Here is a 20,183-nt window from a genome sequence, read left to right as displayed (position 1 = left end):
CCAGCGCCTCCAGGAGTGCCTGGCTACCAGCCTGTCCACTCTCCTGCCCTTGGCTACACTGAATGGGTGTCAAGGCCAGAATTTTCAAAACATTTTTTTTTTTGAGTGAGTGAGAGAGAGAGAGAGAGAGAGCGAGCGAGCATGTGGGGGAGAGGAGCAGAGGGAGAGGGAGAATCCCGAGTAGGCACCATGCTCAGTGTGGAGCCTGACACGGGGCTCGGGGCTCGATCCCACGACCCCGGGATCATGAACGGAGCTGAAATCAAGAGTCAGACACTCAAGGGACTATGCCATGCAGGCAGGCACCCCAGAATTTTCAAATCTTGAAGCGAAGTGGAAAATAAAAAAAAAAAATCGAACTGCTTGGGGAACTGTGACACAGTCTTCTGGGGACCCGGTCTGGCAGCGCCCACATCAAGTCAGAAGGGGCAAGTGTACCTCTCTCCCAGTTTAAAAAGAAATGGGTTTCATTACAACCCATTTCAAGGCACTGATCCTTCAGAGAAACCCGCAGCCACGAACAAGCTGTACTAGGACGCAGAGCGGTAACAGTGAAACCCAGAAACCGCCTAAATAACCCCAACGGGGCAAGACTGGAAGACACTGTAAAGCCCACAGCTAGACTGTCGTGGAGACTTCTGGCTTCCAGAACCGTGAGACAATAACTTCCTCTCACGTAAGTCACTCGGTCGTTGGTACTTTGTTATTGCAGACCAGGTAAACCAGTATCTCACTTAGGTGGTGGTGATGTCGTTTTTTAATGTTTATTTTTGAGGAAAAGAGAAAGAGCACGAGCAGAGGAGAGGCAGAAAGAGAGAGGGAGACACAACCTGAAGCAGGCACAGGGCTGTTAGCACAGAGCCCGACACAGGGCCCGAACCCACAAACTGCGAGATTGTGACGTGAGCCAAAGTCAAACGCTTAACTGGCTGAGCCACCCAGCGCCCCTCACTTACGCGTTTAGAGAGATACCACCAACACACAAAAACATACACATGACGAGATCTGGAAGGTGAGTGGAAGCTAACCGAGAGCTGTAGGAGGAAGTGGGGGGGTGGGTAGGCAAAGTGAAGGGGTGATCAGCTTCCATGCTAAAAGCTTTGGAAAGTGTCTGAGGAGTTTAGAAGCATAACTTAGATATTACCACTACATCCTCTGACCTTTACTCCTCCCCTAACCAACCCTAATTCCTTCCTGCTCCCAGGAGGGCATAAGCCTCACCTGGAGAACCACGTCAGCTCCTCGAGGCACGTACCGTGCTTCCACTCGTGGGCTCCATGTCCAGGTAGGAAGGTGGCATCTGGACCTTGCTCAGCACTTTGAAACATGTCTTCAAGGCATGCGTGAGCTCAGGTAAGCTTAGAGTCTCCATTTCCTCGGCCAGAGGCTGCACCAGGCAGCCCAGCACCTGCGGGAGGTACTGGGTTTGTACCTCAGAGTAAAGTTCCTGTGGAAAAAAGACCCGGGTTTAATGGGCTTTCAATTTTTGATCAGAAAAAAGCAAATGCACCTCAAAATGGCACCTTAGAAAAGTCCATTTTTTTTAAATTTTTTTTTTTAACGTTTATTTATTTTTGAGACAGAGAGAGACACAGCATGAACGGGGGAGGGGCAGAGAGAGAGAGGGAGACACAGAATTGGAAGCAGGCTCCAGGCTCCGAGCCATCAGCCCAGAGCCCGACGTGGGGCTCGAACTCGCGGACCGCGAGATCGTGACCTGAGCTGAAGTCGGACGCTTAACCAACTGAGCCACCCAGGTGCCCCGAAAAGTCCATTTTTTAAGAGCATAAGTTTTATGTTCGTTCCCAAATCAGAAAACAAAGTATTTTCTTTTTCATCTAGACAAATCAATGGACATTCTTCCTCTTTTTTTCAACTGTCTTTACCTTTTCTAGTAGAAAACTATTGCCACATTTGTTTCTATATTAAGTAAATTAGCTTCCTTTGAGAAAATTAGTCAACTGCACAATTTTACCTAGAGGCACATTTACTCTCACTACTAAACAACATTGTGTAGCAGCTACATTCTCTGCGCTAAAACAAACATTAAAAGTGTCGTGCATTGGGGGCACCTGGGTGGCTCGGTCAGTTAACTTCAGCTCAGGTCATGATCTCGCGGTTTGTGGGTTCGAGCCCCGCGTTGGGCTCTGTGCTGACAGCTTGGAGCCTGGAGCCTGCTTCAGATTCTGTGTCTCTCTCTCTGTCACTCCTCCACTCATGCTCTGTCTCTGTCTCTCTGTCTCTCTCTCTCAAAAATAAACATTAAAGGGGCACCTGGCTGGCTCCGTCGGTTGAACATCCGACTTCAGCTCAGGTCATGGTCTTGCAGTTCGTGAGTTCAAGCCCTGCATCGGGCTCTGTGCTAACAAACAGCTCAGAACGTGGAGTCTGCTTCAGATTCTGCATCTCTCTCTCCCCCTCCCCTGCTCACGCTCTGCCTCTCTGTCTCTCAAAAACAAATAAATGTTAAAAAAAAATAAAATAAAATACATAAACATAAAAAAAAGTGTTGTGTGTTTACGTAAAACCACTTTTCAGTATGGCAAGGTTTATCAGGCCAACGACACTAATGAAAAGCATAAATATCAGCCAAGCATGGAGCCTCCTCTTCACAGCAAGCAGCCTCACCAGGGGAATAACATCCAGAAGGAACACCAGAAGGGTACAGAGCTCCGAGACCGTCGGAGGAGGGCTGATGCTGTTCCCAACAGTGTAACTCTGCTTCGCTGGTCTACAGAAGTCACAGGAAAGAAAAACAAGTCAGTTCTTTCTCCTATGGTAATTTCAAGCATTCATGATGTCCAATAAAGTTCCTCTATTTCAAACATAATGAAAGATAGCTTCTGTAATTCTCATAATTAAGCTTTTTAAAACTAACACAAAGAAGTGTCAGTGTCTTGAATTTGCTTATCTCCAAAACGGGTTTGGTCAGATCTGAACTTCATCAGTTCAGATGAGGGTGGTCCCACACCCAGGTGGGATTCCACGGCCAGCGGATCCGGAGCTCTGCTACGGGTGCAACACTAGGTCCCCAGCCCCAAACCAAAGGCATGTTCCGAGGGAAGGCGCCTGGCTAGAGAAGGGCAGGCTGAGCAGTCGTTCTACTTTCCTGAAAGCAACCTGACACAGCGCCTCCCCATAACCCCCATGAGCTCGGCACGGGAGCGGCTTAGACTCTCCAGTGTCCACACCGCTCCACTCTATCGGTGGCTGCTTATGCTATAAAACTCAACACTTCTTTTTAAAGAAGCAGGTGACTGGTTAAATAGGTAAGTTAAAAAATAGATACGTATCGGTGCTCAAAACAGAGTAACTTTGGATTCATCTAGCTCTCATGGGACAACTCGACCTGAGTTCACTGTCTTCACCACAAATTACCATGTAGTTATCTTGGCATTTATCTGAGCACTGTGAAGAAGTACACACACTCTAGCCTAGGCAACTGTTCTCCGTGTCTCCTCTAAAGAAACTTGCGCATGTATGTGTAAAGAGACAGGACAAAGGACATTTGCAACAATGGAAAAATTGAAACTAGTGTTTTTACCAGGTGTACAGACTGCTCTCCAAAGGACTGTTAACCCACCACCAAAACAGCACACTGTAAAAAGTTATATACAACCTGATGCCGCTTATGTAAAGCCTGAACAGACACACGAGACTGTATCATTTCTGGATACGCACTTGTTATAAATGCACAAACAACATCACGGCTAGGACGGACACTAATAATCCCAGTAAGAAGGGGGAAGGTGCTGGGAAGGTAGGAATTAGTTCTATCTGGGTAGCAACATTTTATTCCTTAAAAAAAAGAAATCTGAAAAAAAAAAATGGCCAAGGGTTCACTATAATTTCAGTAATGGGTGCATGTGTATCTGACATTACTTCTTGGTTTTCCTTACACTTGATATGTTTCGTAGTTGATTTTTTTAAAAAAAGAAAGCACACCTTCTAACTCTGAAGTGGAAACACGCTGACCAAAATACAGTCCAGCTTCAGTATAACGTGGCCTTGGGTTGCCCGTGGGTCCAGCTATAATTCATTCATCACAGGTTTGAACACCTGCCGGGACCTGGCTCTAGAGGACACAGAGCTGCACTGTGGGAGCAGCCGGGAAGTGAGGCGCTCCCAGGTTCCCATCTCGGCTGCTGCTAACTTGCCGCGCAGCCACACAAGGGCTGCGTTTCACTGGGCCCCGGCTTTCTTACGTGATACAAGGGCCTACTTCTCCTTGGGCTGTCCCAAGGCGTTAGTGAGTGCGTGTAGGGCTCTGAGGCCAGAGAAGGGCCCACAGGAAGCGACAAGTCAAGCTTCTGCTAAGCTGCTGGGTAGTGGAGGACAGTGACAGCACAGAGCATCGCACTCAAGGGTGACAGGAGGGAAGGCTGATAGGGGGACTCAGGACAAGACGGGCTCTGAGAAATGACGCTACTCCCCTGCTATAGGGGGAGGGACTGGGGAAAGGCTCGCAGGGAGGCACGTGGATCCCCACAGCGGGGCCACCATCCACGATGTCAAGGTGGTACAAGTCATCAGACCGAAGGTGACTTGAAGCTGATTGTGGCAGCTGAGACATTACGCTTTTATCGGACCTGTTATGGAACAATTTCAGTAAGAATTTAAGGAGACTGGTGATTTCAAAACCACTCACTCTAGACACAGAGCCACAAAACTAAGCCTCCTTAAACACATCAGCCTCCAGGAGAACTGTGCAAAGAGTCTATTTAGTCAACATAACTTGAAAATGCACAGGATTTTCATCTCAGTTAATTAATTGATTAATTGATTAATCAATTAATCAATCAATTAATTAAAATTAATAAATAAAAAAGCTTCAGAATTATGTGGCGGAGATTACCTGAACCTTCTTAATGGCAATATTTTTTATTCCGCTAAGATTTGAATTCTTTCCTGTCGTGTGCTCAGCAGAGATCACCCACCCTGAGCCACAAAAAGCAGCTATGAAACCACAAGAGCTTCCAGTCCTTCCTGAACATTCTATAATCTGGAACTGGACACTTACCTAAAGCAGTTCTCAAAGCACCTTGTCATATAATCCCAGAGAAAGTCTGTGCTTAAGGAAGTGATCAGCAAATTCACCGTTTTAACAATCTCCGAGGCATTTCTGTTTTCTTTTATTGCACTGTAAGGGAAGGTGGAGACTCTTAACTATATCCATGAGAAACCCTTCACTACAAGGACACTGTTCCTGAAAACCTGTAATTCATTTACCTGTTTCTGGAGAGATGGACAAATCCCAAGAAAGATAAAAATGTTACTGTCCTGTTACTGGAAAGAGTTTGCATGCCATCCTAAACAGGATTTATATTGACACATTCTCTTAGAAAGAAGTGTCAGAGGAGCGCCTGGGTGGCTCAGTTGGTTAGACATATGACTTGGGCTCAGGTCATGATTTTGTGGTCTGTGAGTTCGAGCCCCGTGTCAGGCTCTGTTCTGAGAGCTCAGAGCCTGGAGCCGGCTTGGGATTCTGTGTCTCCGTCTCTCTCTGCCCCTTCCCTATTCATGCTCTCTCTCTCTCAAAAATAAACATTTAAAAAAGAAATAAAAAGAAATAAGTGTCAGAGCTGTTGTGAAAAGAATCTGGTATAGAAAACCAGTTTGAGTCCAGCTGTGGGTAATGAGATAGTCTGTTGGTAAAATAATATGGTATACCCATTTGGGTGGGAAATTTGGCTAAAATTTAAATGTGTATCTTCTATGACTCAGGAAATTTATTCTATGGATTTACCCTACAGAAATCCTTGCATGGTCACCCAAAGATATATGCATGAGGATACCGTTGCAAGGCCATTTAAAAACACTGAAAAATTGGAAGCCACCTACAAGTCGGTCAGCAGGAGATTGACCAATCGGTCAGGATTCATTTAAACAGATGATCAATCTTTACTGAGGAACCTAAGACAACCATTATATTCCATTGTAGAAGAGAGCAGAGCTACTCACAACTTGCATTTAAAAGAAAAAACAGGCAATTAAATAGCTCATAATACCATCTTTAAAATAAAAGGCAGGCATCTGTATATTTACATATACATTCAAAGTTTGGAAAGAAATGAAAACGTTTTATGTTTTTCTCTCAAGGGTGGTGGAGCATGGGTGGTATCTTTTTTCTTGACATTTTCAAATACTGGTATGTTCCACAAAGAGCATGGTTACTTTCATATTTAGAAAAACAGTAATTCTGGGAGAAAACAGGAAAAAAGGGGAGGAAAAGAGGAAAAATTCTGGGAGGAAAAAAGCAAACACTCAGAACTCTTGGTACATTTACAATTAAGAAGCCAGATAAATCCTCAAATAGCTTTAAATTTTCAATATATCCAATGTTAATTCAGGCAGAAGGAAACTACATCAAGAATAAAGTAAGGGGCACCAGGGTGGCTCAGTCAGTTAAGCATCCGACTCTTGGTTTCGGCTCAGGTCATGATCTCATGGATCGAGCCCTGCATTGGGGTCTGGAGCCTGCTTGGGATTCTCTCTGGCCCTCCCTGGCTCGCTTGTGCACACTCTCTCTCTTTCTCTCCCTCAAAAATAAATAAAAGCATTAAAAAAATAATAAAGTCAAAAGGAAGACACTGCACTATCTTAAAAGGAACAAAAACAAAACCCAGGGTTGAGAGAGAACTACATACTCCAAGGCACCATGTCTGCCACATCTTTCTCCAGCCCCGCCCACTTTATACCACATGGCAGGGGAAGTGAGACGAGCAGCATCAGGGAGGGAGGAAGAAGTGCGAAGCTGGAGGCCAAACCCGTACCTTGTGAGCGAGTTTCCACTCTGGGTGTAGCTAAGTTTAAGGTCAGAGCCGAGAGCGTCTCTGCAGTAAGAATAAAAGGCCCGGATGACTTCAAGGAACAAATTCCCAACCACTCGAGGCCCTGTGATGAAAAAGAAAACAGAGAGAGGTTAATAATCCGTATTTAAATAAGTAAATAAATGGCGTACGCATGAAATAGAGAGGAACCGTACACACAATCTTAGAGTCTAAAATGCTCAGAAACTTTAGTTTGATAATGACAACTTTATTAAGTTGGGGGAACAACATTCATGTAAACGGCCAGCATTTCCGTCACGCACACTACGGGCTGGAGAGCGCCCTAAGCACGTTGTATCTATTAACTTATTCCATCCTCACAACAGCCACGCGACCAGGTACCGACTGCTGTACGGACTACAGATAAGGGGACAGAGGCAGGCAGGTTAAGTAACTTGCCCACACCTGCTTCTGCCTGACGGACCCAGGGCGTGTGCTTGGTGTGTGTTAAGTGTGCATCACCTCTGGCCAGAGACGTTACCAGGCATAAATACCAACAGAGTAGAATAGGGCAACTTTCCTTATTTTTTCATTAAAAAAAATTTTTTTTACACTTTGAGTTTTTGCTTTTAATCTTTCTTTTAAAGTAATCTCGAGCCCAACAAGGGGCTCAAACTCACAACCCCAACGTCAACAGTCACATGCTCTACCTACGGAGTCAGCCAGGTGCCCGTCTAAATCCTTTTAATCGTGAGCCAGAACCCCACAAAAAAAATAACACTGCTCTTGAAAAGCTTATTAAAATGGCACAAAAGAACTGGACCAGCCGCAGGTTAGAGAAGCACTGCTGTCAATCAGGCAGGTGGAAGGTGGCTGGACATTTCTGCCCCACAACCAGCAGCCACCAGGCAGTGAAGGGAGCGACTTCTCACCCAAGTGTGCAAAGGGATGAAAACAGGATTGATTCTGAGAAAGTGAAAGCTCTCTCAATGTATCCGTGTAAAAAGCAATCAGCAGATTAATCTTTGATGCTGCTTTTCCACAAAACCAAAAACGTGCCTCAGAAAACTTTTATTTATGCATTTTTGAGAACTTTTTTGACGATCAGCCCCAAGTATATTTTACCTACAGCATAAGAACGTCGAACGCTTTTGGGGCGCCTGGGTGGCTCAGTCAGTTAAGCGTCAGGCTCTTGGTTTCAGCTCCGTCATCGTCTCACGGTTTCGTGTGTTCGAGCCCCGCATCAGGCTCTGTGCTGACACTGCAGAGCCTGCTTGGGATTCTCTGTCTCCCTCTCTCTGCCCCTCCCCCACTCAAGCGATTGGATGTTAAAATCTTACCGTGAATGGATATCAGAGCAATTTCTATTCTCTAAGCAAGGGACAGAGGTCATTGTGTTTTTAGCTGACACTCACAGGACCACAGTGTGCAAGAGGGGACCCTTCAGGAGCTGGAGTCTAGTTCAACCCCTTTCATTTGGCAGAGGAACAGACCGAGGCCCACACGGCAGACGTGGCTTTCCCCAGGTCGTGAGGCAGAGAGAGGGAGGAGGATCCCTACTCACTTGAAAATAAGATCAAAGTGCATTTGAAGCATGACGTTGGACGGAGGAAACATTCTCACACAATCAGTGCCCTATGTGCTCTGTGGGCACACACACAGATGCGCACGATAGGAGCTCCAAGGTATTTTTCCAACAAAAGCATTCACGTTATCGTGCAAAACTTTTAAGTGGTGCCCAGACAGGATGACTGAACACACAAGGTGATGAAAATGCTTCAAGATTCTGAAATTCCAATGACTGAATTATATTCAAAATAACATGTTGACTGTGTCTCGCCAAGTTTAACTCCCTCGACACAGGCAATCCACATCGGGCCTATGAGGATAACCGCATTTCTTTTTTTTTTTTTCTCCTTAAAGTTTATTGAGAGAGAGAGTGAGCGAGCGTGCATGTGCATGCAAGCGAGTGCAGGGGAGGGGCAAAGAGAGGGAGGGAAAGAGAATCCCAAGCAGGCTCCATGCTCAGTGCAGAGCCCGACACTGTGCTCAATCCCACGACCTTGGGATCATGACCTGAGCTGATATCAAGAGGCGGATTCTTAACCGGCTGAGCCCCCCCCCCCCCAGGCACCCCGGTAACCGCACTTCTAACATTACCTATTTCCGGCTTGTCCAGAAGACTGATGAGGATGCGGAAAGGCTTCAGATACGCATGATGGCGTTCCTCTATGTCAGCATCTGAGAACTTCTGGTGCAGTATCTCAGCTAGACCCTTTTTTTCCCCCCAAAAAAGCCACATATTATTAGGATATTGTAGGACACTGTAGCACAGCATGACACTCTTGGTTTTTCTAATTTTAAGCACAGTATGACACTATTGGTTTTTTCTAATTTTAAGTATTCTGGGATAGTATTTCTGATAGAAAACCAGTCACAGGGCATGAAACAGACACACACAGAATTTTCCCAACCGCGTATCCAGCAACATTCCCAACATCTACTTTGAGGTCCTACAAATCAATCTACTGAGGAATCATGATCAGGAATGTTCTGATTGGGACCTACTTTCCAGAAAGTCTCCTTTACCTCAACTAAAAGATCCTTAGAATATTTTTCAAAAAAATACGAGGACTGGTCTTCGTAAGAATTTGAGAGTTCGGATTCTGGCACAACGGTATTTCCTTTAATATCTGAACCTGCAAGAGAACAAGAGCCATGAGCTGTAACAAGATCTATAATTTTAAGGTACATAACATTATGCAAGGGTCTCATGCTGCGGTATTTTTAAAAAGAGAACTCCTCCAACAGAAAACCAAATTCCAACCTGGTGAAACTAAGTCACATTTTCTTCTTCTGATAAAAAAAGTGGTATGCTAAGGATTCCAGCTCAACAGGCATCAATTTAGTTCATCCCAAGAGTTCACCCTGTCTTGGATAAGTCTGATTACAAGGACCTAATGGAAACAGGATCATTTTTAAAATCCAGCATTTATATGGCAGTATGTGAACTCAAGCTATTCTCCTCTATATGCTCTTATTGTGAGTTCTGGGTAAGTCTGTGAGGTCTTCAGGGCAAGAAAGGCATCTCATGGTATTAGGAGCATTGATTCTGGGGCTGAGGCTAACAGGTGGGAGCCAGCACTCAACTTGTTCCCAGGTCCTCTATATACAGCAAGTCAAGGTCAACTAAGCGGGAGCTGAGCATTCATCAGAATCATCCTTTTGATAAAAATGCTTAAAGAGTCTGTAAATATTCTTCTTGACATCCTTCACTGGCTTCCATGCAATGGGTTCTGGCAGTTCTGTAACTAGGGAGAAGAGAGGAAGGAAAGGGTTCAGAGAACTTCCTGACTTTGGTGTGAGAAGACCTATATGTTGAGAGTTGTAAAAGCGGAGAAGCAAAGGATTCTTTAGGGCAGTGAAACCACTCTGCGTGATGCTGTAAAGGTGGACGCGTGTCCTTACATGTGTCCAAGCCCACAGAATGCTCACCACCACGAGTGAGCCCTGGTGGAAGCCACTGACGCTGGGTGATGACGTGCCAGCCCCAGTTCACAGACTGTGACACACGTGCGACCCTGGTGGGGAGGTTGTGGCGGGGAGGGGGAGCTGGGAACTGTGTACCTTCCTCTTAATTTTGCTGTGAACCTGAAACTGCTCTAAAATCATAAAGTCTTAAAAAAAAAAAAAAGCTGTGGAGTCCTTTCATGGTCACTTTGTGTGCCACCTGTGCTCAGGTACACGAACATGCAGATTTATAAAATTCTGAAGTGCTAGCCTCCAAGCCCTGGGATTTCCTGAACTCTGTCCCTGTGAACCAACCATCAAAGGCTTTTCTACAAGTTTATGGGCTGTGCACAGAAACATGGGCCCGGGTTCTCAGGCTCTCCCAAAGTCGGTTCCAAATGTCTTCCAACACTTTAGGTCAATACCACAAACATTTCCATCTGTATCAAACCGTCTGTGGGTTTGCTCTCACACCCTGCAAGCCCATGAGACTTCTTCATAGCAGCAAGCTTCTACTTGAAGGAGGTTTCACTACAAGTTTTTGTGGTATTTCAAGCTTCTTAAAATGCAATTCAGTGAGCATTTTAAATATCCCATTTACGAGCACCTGGTGGCTCAATCTGCTGAGCGGCTGACTCTTGATTTTGCCTCAGGTCATGATCCCAGGGTCATGGGATCGAGCCCCACGTCGGGCTCCGCACTGAGCGTGGAGCCTGCTTAAGATATTCTCTTTCTCTCTCTCTCTCTCCCCCTCCCTCCCTCCCTTTCTGTCTCCCCCTCCCCCAATCGCACACGTTCTCTCAATCTCTAAAATTAAAAAAAAAAAAAACCATTTGTTTATTTCCCTGTTTTCTGTGTAACAGCTGCAACATAAGCAAAGCTACAGCGTAGGCAGAACTCATCTGACCGGTGCCATATTCCGTCAGTGTGCCCTCTCTCCATACTTCATGATTCAGAAACATATCACCAAGACTGAAACTTGATCCACAAATCAGCACTATAAGGTTTCATGTTAACTTCAACTTTCGATTGTCGTATACTGCTCAGTACCTAGTAACCACGCATAAAGTCTTCTGTTTAGAGACATATCTCTTCTCAGGAGGGTCTGGGTGGCGGCTGACAGGATATGCACGATGTCAGATCTGAGCAGAGGAATGGCTCTCTCGTTGGAATCCTATTGGAAGACAGAGAAAACTTTACTGCAGAGGGATGAACAAGTAGATCATCGGCTTTCTGAATGTGGCCCTTCCTTACCGGTCTACCAAGGTTGCTCTTAAAAAGGTAGTTCTCAAAAGGGGTTGGTTCTTCACGATGCCCACGGACAGAAGCTACTCAGTTTTTGCTACGAAAACACCATCCTCACAAAAATGAACAAGGACGCTTCAGCCAGCTGGAAGCAAATGGTGACCGCAAAGTGGCTGCTATAAAGCTGCCTGGATCTGTCCCACCTGCCCCCTGCCCCCCACATCCTCGGGAATACTAGGGACTTCCTGGGAGAACACAAACAGCTTACCAGACATGTATAAAATGGAAAGAAGAACAGAACAATTTCCAAATTATTTCTTTGCACCAGAACATTGGAGTCCAACAGTGATGCACACAGAGACTTTACCTGTAGATGATAAAACAGCAGGGACATTTCACTCCCAAGTCAATTAACATCATTTGTAGGCTACTCTTTACACTCACAAAAATAAAATTAACTCTTCCTGGGAATCTTGAAACCACTGTGTTAAATCACATGGAATACAACAGTAAGGCAGCAATGTGGAAATATGGGTTCTAGCTCTAGACACTGGGGGTGGGGTGGTGAGAGGAGGTCATCGAGATGACGTGACCTGGCTGACCTGTGAGCTGGAGGCTCCTCACCTTCTCCTCTGTCCTGGGAGTGTGCGTTCTGCTTGCCTTCCCTGCCTCAGAAGCTGCCTGAGGGACGCAGCTTTGACATGGTGATGTGGCACTGACGACACCTGCATGGTATATGTGACCGACCCAGGCAAAGTCTCTACATAGTAAACTTTTACAATCTGGCAGCTGGATGCAGAGATCTACTTGTCCTGTGCCCACCCAAGACAAGCCTCATCAGTAAGCTCCCCGGCGTAGTAAACTGGCCGCCGACCAATCTGGAGTGGCCTGCCTCTTCCTTTGGCCTCCCCCTGCCCTCTGCATGTATGGGACATTCCAGGTCACACCCAGGAAGTTCCCAAGGAGATTGTAAACAGTGTAACATCGGACAGTGGATCAGCTGCAGCTCTCACACGTTGCATCTGAGAGCTTGAAGGGCTTGGACGAGATGGTCAGGTTCTAAGGCCTCAAATTCTAGGATCCAGAAAGGAATGTCTTTAGGTTCCGGTAGGATCTTTTGACTAACCCCAAACTCCATTCAGTTACATGGATTCCAAACCAATTCAATCTATACTCTGTGTGTCTTTTCCAAGTATAGATATACAGGAACACAGATGCAGAACAGTTGAGAAGAGCCATAAGGGAAATGTTAATTCGATAGAGAGGAGGGAAAACATTGGAGTTCTGTAGGAAAGCTGAGCGGGAAGGTCAGGGAGGGCCTGCACTGAGGCCGGGGGAGAAGGGGTGGGGAATGAGGGCAAGGAGCAGGGAGGCAGCATCACAGACTTGCAGGGCAGGCCGGGCAGTCAGTTTGGGGGTGCAGAGGGCCTGATGGGAGAGTGAGACTGGTGGGTTGGAAGCAAACCTATAATACTCTCGAGTTTGGACTTTATCTGTAGGCAAGAGGAAGCCAGATATTTTTCAAGCATGGTATGGATATGAACAAAGCTATGCTTTAACAAAGCAAAGAGCTAAGAGCAGTAAAAAAAAAAAACAAAAACAAAAACAAAAAAACACAAAAAACAAGTCTGGATGGGCAGAGGATGGGCAGTCAGAAGATTATGATGTGGTCCAGAGCAAGGATCAGAAGCTGAAAGGAGAGCAGCGGAAATGGACAAAGCTGTTCAGTTTTACCACTAGGTGGCGACAGACTGCGGGCCATCAGACACACAAGACGTTAAGTCTAAAGATCTGGGAAGGTCAAGGGAAGGGATGACCTTGCCAGGAAAGAAAGCGGCCCTCCAAAGGGCCTGGGGATGGACACAGGAAGAACCTTGACAGTCTAGGTTTGAGAGCAGCCAGAGGAGAGGACGACGGCAAGAACAGGACTAACAGAGACAGTGGCTGGAGGAAGAGGGAGCCTGATGTGTGGACAGTGTGCAGTGTGACACAGGACAGGGAGGAAACGAGGTTCTAGCTACAGCAAGACTCCGTGAGGCCTCAGAGCACTGGTCACAGCTAACTGCTTCCCGAAGGGCCCTCCTTAGGTGCAAGTACTTGTTTGAATATGTAAAGCGTTAGTTAACGCGTATGTTGAAAACAAACACCACCATCCTGGGTTTCATTCTGGGTACCGACGCCGCCTCGAAGCCTCCTCCTCGTTTTGCTCAGCAGCAGAGCACACATGCTCTGAAGCTTGCAACACCTCCCTTTCCCTGCCGCTCTCCGAAGCCCCTCTGCAGCCCCAGTGACGGCCTGTGCCCAGGAAGCCGGGACCTGCGTGCCCCGCTCCACCCGCGTGAGAAGCAAAGCACCCACCGTGAGCTGGTAATCCGTCCCCAGCATGTACTTCTGCTCCTTGCCGGGCGAGTCCCTGCTGATGTGGCCCACCACGAAGAGCGAGGCAGGAAGGCGGATGGCGGGGCTCACCAGGACACTCCCCCAAAGGGCAGCGTAAAACACCTCCTTGCCGACCACCAGGGACAGCCTCAGGAGCAGAGCGTCTGTTCTGTGGACAAGACGTTACGGAAGGTAAGGGCTTGGTCCCAGGCGTCCGTGTCTCACGGTAACCAACAGCCCCTGCTCGCCTTCCCCTGGCTGTGGGACCATTTCTTCGTGGTTCTGAGAGGCTGCCGCCTCTCGCTTTTCTGTTCTGTCCACCTGCTGGCCATCACTGAAACTGAATTTGCTAAAACAAGCATGTCGCTGAGAGGTACAGCTTCTTGGCCAACAGGAAATGTCTGACTGGTGGTGGCACCGTGGCTCAGATCCATCTGTGGCTCCTGATGCTGCAAGACCCGGTGGGTGGGCGGTTCCACCACCAAAAAGGGGATGAGCAGACCAGTCACTTTCATTAACATGTCAAATAAAAAATAAAAGGTCAGTGCGACTGACTGGAGACTCAAATAATGATAAAGACAGCCCTCCATCTGAGCAGAGCCAAGGGACATTTGACTTTAGAAACACTGGGGACAAAGTTCCCCTGGGAATTTGCAAATCCCATAAAGCCTGTCACTCCATCCACAGCACCCCCTCTGCTGAGTCCGGCTCTGGGACGCTCTCCTGCTGATGTCTGACATTCCTTTGTCTCTTATCTCTATCTGGGTCTCTCTCCCATGACGGGACATCAGCAACTCCACGTCCGCCCTTGAAGAGAAGCAGGGTCCTCAGCGGGTCCGGGCTTATTTTTCCACGGACACTGACCAAGGCCCGGCCCCTCTCCGCTCAGTGGTGTGCCTGCAGCTGACTAGGGCACCTTCCCCGTCAACAGTGAGAACGGCTTACGGGGCCAATGACAGCACCTGTCAGTAAATGGCAGAGGGAAATCTCCACAAAGCGATTTCATTTAATGAGCGAAGTGACTCAAAATCCAAAAGAATTCTACCTGTCGGGTTTCCTACTGGCAAAGAAGACAGGCAACAATCACAGGACTGGTCGTCCAGGGTGACTCAGTGGCCTACCCAGGTTCCCAGAATCAGGCCTGTGCTGTCCAGATCCTGTGTCTGCTTCCTGGCAAGGGTCCCTAGGATGAGTTTAACCTCTGTGCATGTTAGCTTGTGGCTCTGAGATACGGAGAAGAGATGGAGATGTTCGGACCATGACCTGAGAGTCTCCCGTAAACCTTAGCACAGGCGAACAGAGCTATCACCTCCCACCCATTACTACCAGGTCTGCTCTGCTTGCTGACACGTCCCTAGGGTCCAGATGATTGTCTGGCACCCAAAAACACGGGGAGAGGAGTGTCACTCTTTCCCTCTTATTACGACCCGAGTCACCTTCAGCTTACTTGTCGATAATCAGTTCAAGGTACACAAAGGCATTTCGTACAGAAAATTACTACCTCTTTATATTAACAGTAAATTTTGTTCTCTTTAACACTAGTCTGGGGTACCTGGCTGACTCAGTCTGTAGAGCACGTGACTCTCGATCTTGGGGTTGTGAGCTCGAGCCCCTTGTTGGGTAAGGAAATGACTTAAAATCTTAAAAAAAATAATAAATAAAACTAGTCTGACCCTTTTAGTCATAAAATACTTGAATTTTACTGTGCACGTGATGCACATTACCACCTCTGCAGAAAAAACCAAAACTGAAGAGGCACGAATGACAGCCAAATGTTCAGGAAAAGCACACAGAATGTTTGGTGGCTAAAGATATCGACTGGTCTTCTATTGAGGCTGAGCAAACAAATTGAGCTTATCTCGCCCAGCTCTGAAAACAGCCCAGCAAAGGCCCCGATTTGAGGCAGGAGCGCCACTCACTCAGCAGCGGCGGCTGCAGCGCACTGGACAGGCCGACAGGCCGGTCTGGAGCTAGGAAGAGATTCCTACAGCAGGAGATTTGAGAAAACCCTGGGAGAGCTCCCCTCTCTCCGGGACCCCTCTCAGGGGATGACTGATGCTTAGATAAAGCCCGACCCCTCTCCGGGGACTGATGCTTAGATAAAGCCCATCGCAGACACAGCGGTGCACTCACTGCTGCGGCATCTCCCTTTGCTGGAACAGGGTATTCCCAAAGTCAGTTCCACGGAACACCAACCACGAGCTATTCACGGAGGGTTCAACTGTCCAGCAATGGGGGAGGTGCCGCCTAAGCTATCCCTTTTGCATTCAGCGTGCACGGGCTAGTTCCCTTTGTTGGAGAAATGCAGCTTATGTCTCATTTTATCCTAAAAAAATTAATAGACGTTAAAAATGTCAATGATGTTGTAGTTCAAAAAAGGGCAATTGTGACAAGACTTTGCTAAGGAGATTAAAGTGAAGGGCAAGATAACTGGGTTAAAAGTCAAGCAATTCTCTGGGGCGCCTGGTGGCTCAGTCGATTAAGCCTCTAACTCTTGACCTTGGCTCAGGTCACGATCTCATCGTTCCTGAGACTGAGCCCTGTGTCAGGCTCTGTGCTGACAGTGTGGAGCCTGCTTGGGCTTCTCTTCCTCTATCTCTCTCTCTCTCTCTCTCTCAAAATGAATAAATAATCCTTATATATATAAAGAAAAGCCAAATAACTCTCTACTAAGTAAGAATCACTCCTATCATCTCCAATGTGAAATTAGCTTACACCGTTTAGAGCCCGGGACTCAAATGTTTTCTATTCAGATCGAATCAGCAACCAAAGCAGCCTCTGGACCCCTCCTATTTCCATGCCTCCTGCCTCACCCTGCCTGCCGCTCTCTCGTGCCTCCTGCAAACACAAGCTCACTCTCTATTCAATGGATAGTCAGTGACACAGGCTGTTTGCTGTAAGCCCCAAGCCTTTCCCAACTTGCCACTTGTGTAGGGGATAGTCATGGAAAGCCAACCTGTCACAGGAGCAAAGAGCTCGAGGTGTGGCCATATGAACAAGCACAACAGTGACAACAGTGTCCTGCACCGCCACAGATACATGACCAGAGTACAAAAATTCTAGAGCCAGCAGAGCTGATCATCATGGTGCCTGGAACCGACCAAAAGAAAGGTCAATAAATGTTTCAACTACCATTTAAGTCAGGCTTTCTCAACCCTGACACGAGGGACTTTGAGGCAGGTAAGTCTTCACTGTGGGGACAACCATGTCACTGCAGGATGTTTATACTAGATGCCAGTAACACCCTCTCCATCTCAGTGGTAACAGCCAAAAATGATGCCAAATGTCCGTGGGGGACATGAATCACCCCAGCTGAGAACCACTAACTTACATGAAAATCTCTGCCAAGCAGTTTTTGCTTGCTTACAAACCTCTGACAATATTCACCTTTCCTCCATTTCCTCAGGAGTTCGAGATTTTCTCCAAACTACTCTTGTTTTCTCAGTGCAGCAAAACACAGCTATGAAGCTATTTCACAGCACTTTTATTTTATTTTGTTTTTATTTTATTTTATTTGAGAGAGAGTGCGCACACAAGTGGGGAAGGCGCAGAGAGAGGGAAACAGAATGAATCCCCATGCTGTCAGCACACAGCCAGACTCGGGGCTCAAACTCACAACCATGAGATCATGACCTGAGCTAAAACCAAGAGTCAGACACTAAGCCAACTGAGCCACTCAGGTGCCCCTCATAGCCACTTTAGAAAAGACATCTGCAGGCATACAAGGGTCGGAAAGCCAGGGTGAATAAGAAGTCCTAACACCGGTCAGAGTTTCTGTTCTTAGGGTTCACTGACACACAAGCCAGGAAGCCTCCACCTCCGCGAAACTCGTGAGTCACCCTGCCCGCAGCAGCCCCAGCCCAACTCACCCCTCTGCATGTGCTACCAACAGGACAGCAGGACCCCACTGACCCTCCTTTCCCTGTTCCTGCACAGTGTCTGCCGGGGGGTGTCTGACTCAGCTCCAGAGCACTCAGGGGGAGAAAGAGCTGACGACTCTCTCAAAATGATGACTTCTCTCAAATTAACACGGACACGGAGACCAAAGACTTTGGTGCAATCTTCCCATTACTGTGCCCATGCACACCCACTCAGAGATTCTGGAACCCTCGACCAGTAACCACCTAGGAGAGCTGAAAACGAATGACTCTGGGCCTGGTTTCCTGTCACAGCTCCATCTACCCAGTGATTTCATGCAGCTCTACTCAGCTCTTGGTCGGATGTCAAGAAATCACACAAAAAAGCTATATTAAGCAATGTTAGCAACTGTTCAAATGAACCCTCATCGATCAACTAAGACAACACACGAAAACACCCCAACTATTTATGCTCTTCTGGTGTGATTCATTCTTATAGATTAAAAAAAAAAACACAAGTCGCAACACATGTAGGGAACTGATGTGTTCATCTGTCAGATGACAGAAAAAGCGTTTACGTACACACACGTGAACATACCATATTTGTCTGGGAAACATGAATGGGCCAGAACTTCTAGAAAGAGCCTGAACTAGGAGTCAAGAGACAGATCTGGTAAGGGCCCTCTAGTTGACTCCTACATGACCTTCCATTCATCACCTCCACACACCTACCAATCCTGCATGCGGCCACCGGCTTAACAAGGCAGTGACACAGACTCTGCCTCCTACAGAAGTGGACGGCTGACCAGACCCACAGCAAGGGGGGGCTCTCCGCTGGGAAGTGGGAAGCCACCACCTGCTCTATGTGAAAGCTTGAAATGTTCCAGTGTAAATTTTTGGTTAGGTATGTCAAATTCCACTACAAATGCTGTTGACTTAAATGCACCCTTAATAACCACTAGCCACAATCCCCCAAACCATTCTAGTTATCTGGTTTCTCTGAATTTAGGGGAGCACTCCAAATAGACCTTGGATTGATTCCTTGATTCCACCCCAGCCCCTGCACCCCCCAGTCACAGCCATGACAAAGGTGGGGCGGCTGGGGCCTCTGGCGTGGGGGAAATCTGGGCAGTGCATTGTGTAATCAAATGAAAACTTTTGCAAGCACCAAGGTTTCTAAACCTCCCAGTCAGGCTGCACACAGGCTCTTAAAACAGGTCCTATTAAATAGAGGGTAATCACAGTGATCAGATGGTTGATACAACGGAAGTGAGTTCTTATGTGATAATTCCCCAGACAAACAGGACACGGTATATACCCAATAGTCTGAATAGACTTATGCCTTCTTCTCCTAAGCACGAGTGAAACAAGCCCTCCATGAGTTTTTATGCTAGGAGCTTTACAAATGTCCCCAAAGTGCTGCTGAAAGGTGTCGAGCTATTCTGCTTAGTTAGCATTGCCTTCTCGAGCCCCAGCCATCAATGAGCATGGCTCTGCTTTCGTTCAGAAGCAGCCAGGTGTAATGGGAAGCAGGAAGACTTTGGAATCTGACCTACGTGGCTCAGAATCCCAGCTCTGCCACTCACTCACCATGTGACTCTGGGAAACCTTACCTTCTGACTCTCACCTGTAACTGAAGGCAGTTCCCAGGAGAACACAGCATCCGGTCAAGCAGGGACCACCACGGCAATGGAAAGCATCACCCCGACTTCTGCACCTTTCCCTGCTGCTCCTTCTTCCCTGCTTCTTACACAGCAGGCCCCCCAACGTCCCCCCGCTGTGCACCAGCAGGTCCCCCTGCACCCCCTCCCCCGGTGCACCAGCACCACCCCCCCACCAGCAGTCCGCCACCGTCAGCACTGGATGAGACCCACCTGTCGTAGATCTCCGAGCCCTCCTCCAGGCCGGGCAGCAGGCCCACAATGAAGGCCTGGAGACTGGGCAGGAGAAGCTTCTGCAGCGGGAGAAAGTATTTCTCATACAGGCCAAGCAGCACGGGCCTCACCGACATGGCTGCGTTCGCCAGAAGAGGAAACAACCCATAGCTTTGGGAAAGAGAAAGGGAGATCGGGGTGGGGGATAAATGAGACACCAAGTCAGAAGTTTGGCACAATCACCCAGCCAAAGGGGATTTTAATTTTTTTATTATGTTTTTAAAAAAATATTTATTTTGGGCGGAGCACAAGTGAGGGAGGGGCAGAGAGAAGGGGAGAGAGGATCTGAAGCGGGCTTTGCGCTGACAGCCTGACAGCAGCGAGCCTGATGCGGGGCTCGAACCCACGAACTGTGAGATCATGACCTGAGCCGAAGTCGGACGCTCAACGGACCGAGCCACCCAGGTGCCCCCAAAGGGGATTTTCAAAAGCAGCCAGCTAGCCATTTACACTAGGGACGGAGACGCTTGCCTGGCACGGGATGGTCA

At 47.5% G+C, this 20,183-nt stretch overlaps 1 protein-coding gene across 5 annotated transcripts in view; it reads right to left on the bottom strand.

Moving 5' to 3' along the window:
• The window catches only part of DOP1B (DOP1 leucine zipper like protein B), a 104,284-nt gene that overhangs the window by 51,415 nt on the left and 32,686 nt on the right, over positions 1–20,183 (bottom strand). For 4 of the 5 annotated variants that reach the window (XR_009262328.1, XM_058731947.1, XM_058731948.1 and 1 more), the window contains exons 4-13: positions 19,636–19,806; positions 13,884–14,073; positions 11,794–11,892; positions 11,331–11,454; positions 9,360–9,469; positions 8,931–9,045; positions 6,774–6,894; positions 5,021–5,140; positions 2,629–2,731; positions 1,256–1,447 (exon numbers count right to left, since the gene is read on the bottom strand). Coding sequence is in view for 4 of the 5 variants with exons in the window: in XM_058731947.1 (XP_058587930.1) it covers positions 1,256–1,447; positions 2,629–2,731; positions 5,021–5,140; positions 6,774–6,894; positions 8,931–9,045; positions 9,360–9,469; positions 11,331–11,454; positions 11,794–11,892; positions 13,884–14,073; positions 19,636–19,806 (1,345 nt within the window). In the remaining variant the exon portion in view is untranslated. Of the gene's footprint in view, positions 1–1,255; positions 1,448–2,628; positions 2,732–5,020; positions 5,141–6,773; positions 6,895–8,930; positions 9,046–9,359; positions 9,470–11,187; positions 11,277–11,330; positions 11,455–11,793; positions 11,893–13,883; positions 14,074–19,635; positions 19,807–20,183 lie in introns of those variants that run through there. The other variant, XM_058731950.1, reaches the window with a different exon arrangement.

The sequence above is a fragment of the Neofelis nebulosa genome, chromosome 5 (assembly GCF_028018385.1).
Source record: "Neofelis nebulosa isolate mNeoNeb1 chromosome 5, mNeoNeb1.pri, whole genome shotgun sequence".
Lineage (NCBI taxonomy): Eukaryota > Metazoa > Chordata > Mammalia > Carnivora > Felidae > Neofelis > Neofelis nebulosa.
This window is presented reverse-complemented; position numbering and strand designations above follow the sequence as displayed.